The following is a 13,227-nucleotide window of genomic DNA, read 5'->3' as shown; positions in this document are numbered from 1 at the left end:
CTACAATCATGCTCGTCTCTTATTTCACAAATCTTTCAAGAATGTATATTCTTAAATTAACCTAAACGACTAGATTACTATAATTATGCCCTCCTGCCCAAACTAAACATTATTTGTCAATGTAGAAAGCCCGCAAAGGATAAAATAATAAATATGGCTGACATTCTCTTCATTTTTATCCTGCAACATTCACTTAATACTTCTGTGTGAAAAATAAATTGGAATTGATTTGCAGAGTCCCAAAAATTCCGAACAGGTCAAGAAGTCTCCAGTTCATCCAGAGTTAAAGATGACATTGACCGACTCAAACATCTCAGAATTGATCCATTAGATTACAAAAAATTTCCCAGTTCTTGGATGATGACAGGCTGAACAGATCATCTGATGTCACATGATGTCCATCTGGAAACACTTGTGGGCGATAGAACGGAAAAGTGGATGACGTCATCGTCACATTTTGTGAATAGATACATCATGTCAAGTCCCTCCTACTAAAGGTAAGTAAGAGAAAGACAATGTTGCAGGTATGAATGACAACAAAATAGTAACACTGTAAAATTCTAGTTGATATATGTTTTTGTACTCTTCACGCGAGTCCTTTGTTACATTAGTGATGCAGGTACAACAGTATTTTTTTGCGTAATGAAATCTGAATTTTAAAGCAATATTTTGTTTATTTTTTGGTGAGTATTAATAAGTAATTAGTGACCAATGACAAGTATACATTGTTAATAAAAAGAACAAAGCAAAGATTTGTGTTACAAAACATTAGAAAATATTCATAAGTGAAGGTCAGAAACCATAAATTATCACAATCCTATGAAATGTGCATTTAAAGCTTGATTTGTCTATGATAACATCTGATAAAGTGGTTAAGAAATTATATGTCAGCCCTTCTGGCAATTCATGAAATTCTATATTTCACTTGGTGTGATCTGTGTAAGATCTTAGAAGTGCACATTTGTGGATTAGGGATACACCTCTGCACATTTAGCAAAACTGCGAAACTATCAAGCTACACGTACTGTCCAATCAAACTTTTTTTGAAAAGAATTTTATACAATGTGCAACTTTATCTGTTTTAAAATAGCACCTTCTACAACATGTTCACCACCTTCTACAACATGTTCAGCACCTTGTTTAAAACATGATCACCACCTTCTACAACATGTTCAACACCTTCTTCAACATGTTCAGCACCTTCTACAACATGTTCAACACCTTCTACAACATGTTCAACACCTTCTTCAACATGTTCAGCACCTTCTACAACATGTTCAACACCTTCTACAACATGTTCACCACCTTCTACAACATGTTCAACACCTTCTTCAACATGTTCAGCACCTTCTACAACATGTTCACCACCTTCTACAACATGTTCAGCACCTTCTACAACATGTTCAGCACCTTCTACAACATGTTCAGCACCTTCTACAACATGTTCAGCACCTTCTACAACATGTTCACCACCTTCTAAAACATGTTCAGCACCTTCTACAACATGTTCACCACCTTCTACAACATGTTCAGCACCTTCTTCAACATGTTCAACACCTTCTACAACATGTTCACCACCTTCTACAACATGTTCACCACCTTTTACAACATGTTCAACACCTTCTACAACATGTTCAACACCTTCTACAACATGTTCAGCACCTTCTACAACATGTTCAACACCTTCTACAACATGTTCACCACCTTCTAAAACATGTTCAACACCTTCTTCAACATGTTCAGCACCTTCTACAACATGTTCACCACCTTCTACAACATGTTCAACACCTTCTACAACATGTTCAGCACCTTCTACAACATGTTCAACACCTTCTACAACATGTTCAACACCTTCTACAACATGTTCAACACCTTCTACAACATGTTCAACACCTTCTACAACATGTTCAACACCTTCTACAACATGTTCAACACCTTCTACAACATGTTCAGCACCTTCTACAACATGTTCAGCACCTTCTACAACATGTTCAGCACCTTCTACAACATGTTCACCACCTTCTACAACATGTTCACCACCTTCTACAACATGTTCAACAACTTCTACAACATGTTCAGCACCTTCTACAACATGTTCAACACCTTCTACAACATGTTCAACACCTTCTACAACATGTTCAACACCTTCTACAACATGTTCACCACCTTCTACAACATGTTCACCACCTTCTACAACATGTTCAACACCTTCTACAACATGTTCAACACCTTCTACAACATGTTCACCACCTTCTACAACATGTTCAACAACTTCTACAACATGTTCAGCACCTTCTACAACATGTTCAACACCTTCTACAACATGTTCAACACCTTCTACAACATGTTCAACACCTTCTACAACATGTTCACCACCTTCTACAACATGTTCAACACCTTCTACAACATGTTCAACACCTTCTACAACATGTTCACCACCTTCTACAACATGTTCAACAACTTCTACAACATGTTCAGCACCTTCTACAACATGTTCAACACCTTCTACAACATGTTCAACACCTTCTACAACATGTTCAACACCTTCTACAACATGTTCAACACCTTCTACAACATGTTCACCACCTTCTACAACATGTTCACCACCTTCTACAACATGCTCAACACCTTCTACAACATGTTCAGCACCTTCTACAACATGTTCACCACCTTCTTTAACATGTTCACCACCTTCTACAACATGTTCAGCACCTTCTACAACATGTTCAACACCTTCTACAACATGCTCAACACCTTCTACAACATGTTCAACACCTTCTACAACATGTTCACCACCTTCTACAACATGTTCAACACCTTCTACAACATGTTCAACACCTTCTACAACATGCTCAACACCTTCTACAACATGTTCAACACCTTCTACAACATGTTCACCACCTTCTACAACATGCTCAACACCTTCTACAACATGTTCAACACCTTCTACAACATGTTCAACACCTTCTACAACATGTTCAACACCTTCTACAACATGTTCACCACCTTCTACAACATGTTCAACATCTTCTACAACATGTTCAGCACCTTCTACAACATGTTCAACACCTTCTACAACATGTTCAGCACCTTCTACAACATGTTCAACACCTTCTACAACATGTTCAACACCTTCTACAACATGTTCACCACCTTCTACAACATGTTCACCACCTTCTACAACATGTTCAACACCTTCTACAACATGTTCAACACCTTCTACAACATGTTCACCACCTTCTACAACATGTTCACCACCTTCTACAACATGTTCAACACCTTCTACAACATGTTCAACAACTTCTACAACATGTTCAGCACCTTCTACAACATGTTCAACACCTTCTACAACATGTTCAACACCTTCTACAACATGTTCAACACCTTCTACAACATGTTCAACACCTTCTACAACATGTTCAACACCTTCTACAACATGTTCAACACCTTCTACAACATGTTCAACACCTTCTACAACATGTTCAACACCTTCTACAACATGTTCAACACCTTCTACAACATGTTCAACAACTTCTACAACATGTTCAGCACCTTCTACAACATGTTCAACAGCTTCTACAACATGTTCAACACCTTCTACAACATGTTCACCACCTTCTACAACATGTTCAACACCTTCTACAACATGTTCAGCACCTTCTACAACATGTTCAACACCTTCTACAACATGTTCAGCACCTTCTACAACATGTTCAACACCTTCTACAACATGTTCAACACCTTCTACAACATGTTCACCACCTTCTACAACATGTTCACCACCTTCTACAACATGTTCAACACCTTCTACAACATGTTCAACACCTTCTACAACATGTTCACCACCTTCTACAACATGTTCACCACCTTCTACAACATGTTCAACACCTTCTACAACATGTTCAACAACTTCTACAACATGTTCAGCACCTTCTACAACATGTTCAACACCTTCTACAACATGTTCAACACCTTCTACAACATGTTCAACACCTTCTACAACATGTTCAACACCTTCTACAACATGTTCAACACCTTCTACAACATGTTCAACACCTTCTACAACATGTTCAACACCTTCTACAACATGTTCAACAACTTCTACAACATGTTCAGCACCTTCTACAACATGTTCAACACCTTCTACAACATGTTCAACACCTTCTACAACATGTTCAACACCTTCTACAACATGTTCAACACCTTCTACAACATGTTCACCACCTTCTACAACATGTTCACCACCTTCTACAACATGCTCAACACCTTCTACAACATGTTCAGCACCTTCTACAACATGTTCACCACCTTCTACAACATGTTCACCACCTTCTACAACATGTTCAGCACCTTCTATAACATGTTCAACACCTTCTACAACATGCTCAACACCTTCTACAACATGTTCAACACCTTCTACAACATGTTCACCACCTTCTACAACATGTTCAACACCTTCTACAACATTTTCAGCACCTTCTACAACATGTTCAACACCTTCTACAACATGTTCACCACCTTCTACAACATGTTCACCACCTTCTACAACATGTTCAACACCTTCTACAACATGTTCAACACCTTCTACAACATGTTCAACACCTTCTACAACATGTTCAACACCTTCTACAACATGTTCACCACCTTCTACAACATGTTCAACACCTTCTACAACATGTTCAGCACCTTCTACAACATGTTCAACACCTTCTACAACATGTTCAGCACCTTCTACAACATGTTCAGCACCTTCTACAACATGTTCAGCACCTTCTACAACATGTTCAGCACCTTCTACAACATGTTCAGCACCTTCTACAACATGTTCAGCACCTTCTACAACATGTTCAACACCTTCTACAACATGTTCAGCACCTTCTACAACATGTTCACCACCTTCTACAACATGTTCACCACCTTCTACAACATGTTCAGCACCTTCTACAACATGTTCAGCACCTTCTACAACATGTTCAGCACCTTCTACAACATGTTCAGCACCTTCTACAACATGTTCAGCACCTTCTACAACATGTTCAACACCTTCTACAACATGTTCAGCACCTTCTACAACATGTTCAACACCTTCTACAACATGTTCAACACCTTCTACAACATGTTCAGTACCTTCTACAACATGTTCAACACCTTCTAGAACATGTTCAACACCTTCTACAACATGTTCAACACCTTCTACAACATGTTCAACACCTTCTACAACATGTTCAACAACTTCTACAACATGTTCAGCACCTTCTACAACATGTTCAACACCTTCTACAACATGTTCAACACCTTCTACAACATGTTCAACACCTTCTACAACATGTTCAACACCTTCTACAACATGTTCACCACCTTCTACAACATGTTCACCACCTTCTACAACATGCTCAACACCTTCTACAACATGTTCAGCACCTTCTACAACATGTTCACCACCTTCTACAACATGTTCACCACCTTCTACAACATGTTCAGCACCTTCTACAACATGTTCAACACCTTCTACAACATGTTCAGCACCTTCTACAACATGTTCAACACCTTCTACAACATGTTCAGCACCTTCTACAACATGTTCAGCACCTTCTACAACATGTTCAGCACCTTCTACAACATGTTCAGCACCTTCTACAACATGTTCAGGACCTTGTTTACAACATTCATTAGATAAATACTCAACCTTTAGATACACATGTTATTTAAAAAAAAGCAAAAGATACAAAAGAAGATTGTTTCCTTTTTTAACTAATAGCTTCTTGAAAATACTCTATAAAAGTTTCTTAAATCTACTTTTAGACGGTTTTAACATTTCATATGAACAACTAAAGGATTAGCGTTCAGAAAACCAAAAGCTGCTGTCCCACCAATTTTAGAACGACATAGTCGATAAAAAAAATGACTTTTGATAGTACTATTAGAATTTGAAAGCTAAATCTAACAGATGGACAAACAGACTGCACAGCCCCAATAGCGGCTTTCCATGAAACGCAAAAAAAAATTAGCTACAGACTTAGGTGTATCAAAAAGTCTGTGTATCAATGAAATCATTGTTGCACCACTTTTTCTGAAAAGTAAAGTTCCCATTTCAAAGCTTGCAGCTTGTACGTACATCTATACACGTATACATATGTTTATCTATACATCTGTACATCTATACATCTGTACATCTAAGACTAAGACTAAGACTAAGACTGCTTTATTGATCCTTACGGAAATTTGTTGTGATTACAAGGACTCGTTTCTCATATAAAGACAACACAACAGAAAAAACGCCTGTCCTCACCAGCATTCGAACCCAGGACCCCGTCTCGGAAGCAACGCGCTTTAACGCTCAGCCACGCCGTCTCCCTCCACTTTTGTTTTAACACTTGTAAAATATATTAAAAATGCATATCATCTACATAAGATCATAATGTGATCAACATTATATACACAAAATCGTAATGTGATTAACATCATATACACAAGATCATAATGTGATCAACATTATATACACAAGATCATAATGTGATCAACATTATATACACAAGATCATAATGTGATTAAAACATTATTGACAGGTTTGAACTAAAAATCTCCAGACCAGCACATGCTCACGTTTGCCCTCTGACATTAACATTAATCAACGTGTTAGCCAGGATAAAACGAATCTCAATAAGTTGAAAGAGTTAATATTTGAATCTCGGCTCATCCAAATATAATATTAAATTTCCGCCAATGCTCAAACGCACACACTTCAAGAAATCAGAGAGCAAATATCTCCAAGGCCTATAATTCAGGGTTAGCAAACATTTTTTCAACATTTTTTTTTTCACTTTTTGGCTTAAAGTCCATAGCTCTTATGCCCGATCTGGGTAATCAATCTTCTGCAAACCATCTGTCCCAGATTTTTTTCCTTACTAGAAGAAACATGAACTGTTATCCCGTTGACGTAAACTGTTGTAAGTTGTGATGAAATACAAACTAATACACCTGCTGATCGAATGATGCCATGCAGCCATGAACTGTCTAATGCAGTCAGAGCTCTGTTGATTGATCTTACTCTGTAGTAATAAAAAAAAAAACAAGAAAATTTGCAAGCATCTCTTCAGTGCTGATATAACAAATTTATTATATTTAATTTATATTCAATGGAAATGAAAGAATTTTTCAATGTTACGAATGGCTGCCTGGTCGTGTGGTATGCGCTCTGTACTGTTGTCTCAATGGACCGTGGTTCGAACCATGCCCATTGCCACCCCCTGTTGTCCTGCGGGACGTTTAGGCTAGGATGTAGTTATTTCATTTCTGAAGGTACATTCAAAACATGTTCAACAAACAAATGTTCAACTTATGACGAGAAACTCCTAAATATGGCGTAGATAACATTTTGTTTAGCACCGCTGGGGAGAAGGTAGAGGAACCCCTTTCAGACCTTGCGATGTATGGGGGCATATGACGTCAAGTTAATCTGTTTCTACGGCTGACGGTCAAAGATTTATTTGACCAGCAGAACCACCAACTAGCTTTATTTAACAATGTAGGTCAAAGGTGAACTCTGGGGGGGGGGGGTGTTCCAATAATCCGGAAGTTCAGAATCCTAGTGGTCACCGAGACTCGAACTCAAGACACCACGCTCAAGAGCTATATCATCAAGCAACTGTTATTTGCTGTGTTCAGTTGATGGCGCACTTCCTAGTATGACCATGCCACCGATGCATCCCTTACTGAGTAGAGCCATACTTTGCTTTATATATAGGGAATATTCGTTGTTTTTCTATCTATTTCTTATAACCCTCTTATTTGGAGCTACCACCCCACCTCTCAACTAACGGCTAACTACGCCTCTGGATGTTGACAAGTTAATAAGATAAAAGAAAGAAAAAAAGAAAAAAAAGGCATTAAAAAATGCTGGTTTATCGTGAACACAGACATTTTTATGATACGCCAATGGGAAATGATCAGGAAATGAAGTCAAACAAAAGAATCGATGGAAAAAAAAATATTTATAAAAGAAAAGATACCTCAGTCATAGTGAGAGAGAGACAGAGAGAGAGAAAAAAAAAACGGCCCAGAGTTAAGAAAAAACAAGAGAAGAGTTAAGGAAACACGCAAGAAAGTAAGAGAGGAAAACAGAAGAAAGAGGAAGTGAGTGATAGAGAGAAAGAGATGGAGTGAAAGAAAGAAAGAGAGATTGAGCGATGATAAGAGAGAGAGAGAAAGGAGGTAGAACAAGAAATGAAAAAATGGTGAAAAAAAGTAAATACATATCTATCTATCTATCTATCTATCTATCTATCTATCTATCTATATATATATATATATATATATATATATATATATATATATATATATATATATATATATATATACTGATTGACAAATAGATCAAATAAATCTATAAATATATATATATATATATATATATATATATATATATATATATATATATATATATATATATATATATATATATAGATAGATAGATAGATAGATAGATAGATAGATAAATAGATAGATAGATAGATAGATAGATAGATAGATAGATAGATAGATAGATAGATAGATAGATAGATAGATAGATAGATAAAGAGAATGGATCAGGGAGAGAGAAAGAAAAAGAGCTAGGTGAAAAAATAAAAAATTAAATAGTTCGACGAGAGAGGAGCGAGAGAAAGAGAGAGATGGAGAGAGGGGACATAAACAACAAAATAAAATGGAAAGAAGAATACAAATAAAAGAATACTATCAAGTGTTTACAAAACAGTAGTAAAAAGTGTAAGCAATCAAATGTCATGTATTTATTACACCAGGTTTCAATGTTACTTCAGGCATGGAAAGATTCAAGTCAAGTCATTCACACAAGGCAGAAAAGCAAGAAATCAATTGTTGGCTATTTTGTTTCCTCTTTACAATTCAACTGTTTGCAAACACGTCGGACAAACTTATGTTAGACACTCCTCATACAAACTGGTCTCACTAACTTGTCTCACTAACTTGTCTCACTAACTTGTCTCGGTAACTTGTCTTACAAACGTATTACTTTCTCTCCAGATATCCCAGAGTCCCTAGCAATGTCTCCCTCACGTGATTGTATGTAAATGAGAGGCCAGTCAGCTAACATTTTTTTGTTTGTTTGGAAGGAGCTGCAAAAGGGGAGAGAATGATTATAGTTCGACTGGGACAGAGATGGATTGTCCATTCTCTTGACTGATCTACATAATGATAGCAAGACAGAAGCATTTCTACGCAAAGCAATACCGTCGTCTTACAACACCTGACTTATCTAATTATTATATATATATATAGATAGATGGACATGGTCATAGAGACTGACCTGACATTATACATCTTTAAAATAGAAAATTGTAAACTTTGGTGGGTGGAATAAAAGTATCACTAATGCCTATTTAGTATTGCTGTCTTGTTTTGAGTTTCATGTTAGTCCAACCATTACCTGACGCCTGGTAGGGTGTTTGTGACGCCTGTTAGGATGTTTGTGACGCCTGGTAGGATGTTTGTGACGCCTGGTAGGATGTTTGTGACGCCTGGTAGGATGTTTGTGACTCCTGGTAGGATGTTTGTGGCGCTCGGTAAGATGTATGCTCTTCATTTCTGAGGGAAAAACTGAAACTGAACACGTTACTCAAACCTTACATTTCAGACGGGCTGTAACTCAAGGAACAAGTTATCCTAACCATAACTTTCAGACGACTTTACCCTGGGAACAAGTTATGCAAACCATAACTTCTAGACTGCTGTAACTCACGTTTACATCTTCGATGACGCCAATTTCCGTATTGTCTCTTGATAGAAACTGAACGTAAACACCGAAGACTTCAATATTTCTACCAATGTCAAATCTCAACTTTTACGAATTTTGTTGTGTTTTTAGTTTTAAAAAGAAAAAAGAATGTACAAGTATGCTTACAGCAGAAACAGATGACCTTACGTAAATCTGCCCAATAGATCGCAAGGCCTTAAAGGGAAAATTTACTTTTACTTTTTACTTTTACTTTTACTTTTTACTTTTTACTTTTACTTTTTACTTTTACGTTTTACTTTTTCTTTTTACTTTTTCTTTTTACTTTTACTTTTTACTTTTTTACTTTTTACTTTTACTCTTTACTTTTACTCTTTACTTTTACTCTTTACTTTTACTCTTTACTTTTACTCTTTACTTTTGACGTTTACTGTTACTTTTACTCTTTACTTTTACTTTTAATTTTTACTGTTACTTTTAATTTTTACTTTTACTTTCTACTTTTAATTTTTACTTTTACTGTTACTTTTAATTTTTAATTTTTACTTTTAGTTTTACTTTTACTTTTACGCTTACAAAGGCCTTTCCCTCCCTCGACCAATCGAGAATATTTTCGTTCGCATGCCCTTAAGCCATCTGGGCCCCCACCCAGAAATATAATTCCTATTTTTAAAAAAAATCCATAAATCTTCTGATTAATTTGTTTAATTTTATTTTCATGTTGAAGTTAGTTAACTGTTTTAATATTGTAAATATGTACAACAGTAGACATTATAATATATAACATTTTTATTCCATAAGTCAAAAATATAATATAAAAAAGCTATACAACAGTTCTACAGTAGACTAAATGGACAACAGAGCAATAGAGAACTACTGAACTAGACAAACCTCACAGAAGAGAAGTAAAAAAAAATAAAAAAATACGACAGCAACTTTTGGTGTCATCAGTAGACACTACATATTGGAAAGACACTAACTACAAATAGAAACTGTCCAGTTTAAAGTTGTTGTTTTGTTCAAATGTAAAATACCGCAGGTGAAAATACATGTATTTTATAGATTGGCAACAAGAAATCAGGGGACTAAAGTAGGGTGTAAAAGAGTTAACACACAATCAATCTGAAAGAAATTATTGTCTACTCATTCAAAATGAACAATAAATCAAATTGTTGAAACTTGGAAAAGGTAAAAAAACAATAAAAACATATAAACAGGAAACGGTGTTCAATTTAAATTATAAAAAGTGACAACATTATGAAAAAATTCGAAGGAAGGGGGCACGTGTAAGAACGCATCAGTTCTAATGGTATCCTGTTCAAAAATGCCAACTTTTGTGGGACATTTACTTGACAAAATAGCACGCCAATACAATATCTGTTTCATTGTTTATTCTTGCTACTATAAAACAAACACTGACAGCCAAAAGAAGCCATAATTTTAACCCATTGCTGCCTGGCATTTTTTTGGTGTTCTCCCTTTCAGTGGTTTACTATTAATCATAATAATCATTCTATTAATCATAAACTGATCAACATGGCTGGGTTAAAGGAAGGCATCTAAATAATAAAATAATATGCTCTACAAAAAAAGTTCTTCAGCACTCTTTCTCTCTTCTTTCTTTTAGACATGTAAACATCCAATCCAAGTATTCTATTTCATACTTTTTTAAGCCTCGCATTTATATCCCTAGTAGAATGAAGTAGAATAATGTACACATTAGATGTAGGCTATATGGTTCCCCGACAAACTAGCGCGGACCGCCAACAAAATAACGCGAACAAAATAGCGCGAACAAAATAACGCTAACAAAATAGCGCCGACAAAATAACGCGAACAAAACAGCGCCGACAAAATAATGCGGAAAAAATATTTTTCAGTCCTTTCGAAAGAAATACTTTAGACATCGTTACTTTATCCAGATTAAATTAAAGTCTGCGCTATTTTCTCTTGCGCTATTTTGTCGGGAAATTTCGCGCTATTTTGTCGGCGCTATTTTGTCGGGTCACCAGGCTATATATATATATGAATGATACTGTGAATGATCGTTGTAACTTGGTCCCGCATACAAGTGGAACTTTTTGTTACTGTGAATAAAGATGTAGCACAGAAAACAAATTCTGACCATCTAGTTAGCCCCTAATAAAAACCTAACCCTTATTTATAAATATGCATGTACATTAAACGCAGAGCATTGAGCGAGTGAAACCCTAAGATGAAAACTTTTTTCTTCGAGCTTTTTCTAGTCTATGGTACGACGTGATTGGTGCCATCAAATTTATTCATTTTTATTTTGCTTACAGTGTTCCACTGTCCAATTTGATCAGTGCACGTAATGATTACATAATGGACACATGCACCTGTGTTATTGCACCTTCGACACATGCACCTGTGTTATTGCACCTTCGACACAATGTATTTGCATGTGTTCTTTGTCAATGAAAATGGTCATCTTATCAGAAAGCAGACAAACAGAAGGCCGTATGTTAAGACTAGTTTCTGGGCGCTCAGTTTCCCATCTACGTTTTGCTAATATCTAAGTAGTCGGTGCTGCAGTGCGCACAAATAACTCCCATAATTTTGTTTGTACTTGATGCTACGACCAGCAGCAGCAGCACATGGAGACATTTAGTCACGTGAGCGTGTGGTTATAGAAAGTTGTACTCTATTTACGAAACCAGCCTCTACGTCTGCTGTTTGGCTTTTGCTATATAGTCCATAACATTCTGAATGATCTTGTCCTGGTCAACATATTCCAGTATGTGAGGTGCGTTCAGTAGAATGCTGGCAGTGCCGATCAGAGTGACCAAAAGAAACACGATGAGGAGTAGTCTGTCCAGCACCCTGGCCACGTATTTCCAGTCCTCTAGGACCTGTTTTAGACGAAATAAACAAACATTTAAAGTAGTTTAAACATTCGTAGACAAAACAAGTCAGCATATACTTAAAAAATGGTCCGAAGATGTAGTCTAATTTACGAGACTGCAGGGAGTCAAGATTTCTAAATTCAAGTGTTCTGAGAATTGCTGAAATGCTTAGATTGTAGTGACGCCCAGACGTCGCTTTGACGAAGTAAGACAATGTTATTGTGAAAAGAATGCCAACATTCCAATTCTTTTAAACGTGTTTCAGAATAGACCCCAAAATGATCTAATAATATCTAATTAATATAGTTGTAATGACTGGTGGATTTCATGGTAAGAAATGAAACTGACACACACACTTAACTTTATCACCGGAACTGAAAATGTAAATATGAAATACTTTTAATTACAATATAGGCTACTTCCTTCTATAATTGTGTGTGACTTTTCCAAGTTTTACAACAATTTTGTATTATAGTTTACACGCATTGGAAAAGTTGGGATAAATATACAACTGTGTATCTGTAGCATTTTACGTTCAGATAGACAGATTCCCCTTTCAAACTTCTCATGTGACTAAAGAGGTCAATCCTTGCAACACATCCACGGTCAGGG

At 36.3% G+C, this 13,227-nt stretch overlaps 1 protein-coding gene across 1 annotated transcript in view; it reads right to left on the bottom strand.

The window, feature by feature from the left end:
* Positions 1-10,526: 10,526 nt before the first annotated feature.
* Positions 10,527-13,227, bottom strand: part of LOC106064645 (acetylcholine receptor subunit beta-like 1) — a 65,316-nt gene continuing 62,615 nt past the window's right edge. Inside the window, exon 6 of the mRNA XM_056014272.1 lies at positions 10,527-12,621. Coding sequence (XP_055870247.1) covers positions 12,433-12,621 — 189 coding nt within the window. The 3' untranslated portion in view covers positions 10,527-12,432. The remainder of the gene's footprint in view (positions 12,622-13,227) is intronic.

The sequence above is a fragment of the Biomphalaria glabrata genome, chromosome 1, assembly GCF_947242115.1.
Source record: "Biomphalaria glabrata chromosome 1, xgBioGlab47.1, whole genome shotgun sequence".
NCBI classification, from domain to species: domain Eukaryota; kingdom Metazoa; phylum Mollusca; class Gastropoda; family Planorbidae; genus Biomphalaria; species Biomphalaria glabrata.
Note: the sequence above shows the minus strand (reverse complement) of the source record. Positions and strands in the feature narration are given on the sequence as shown.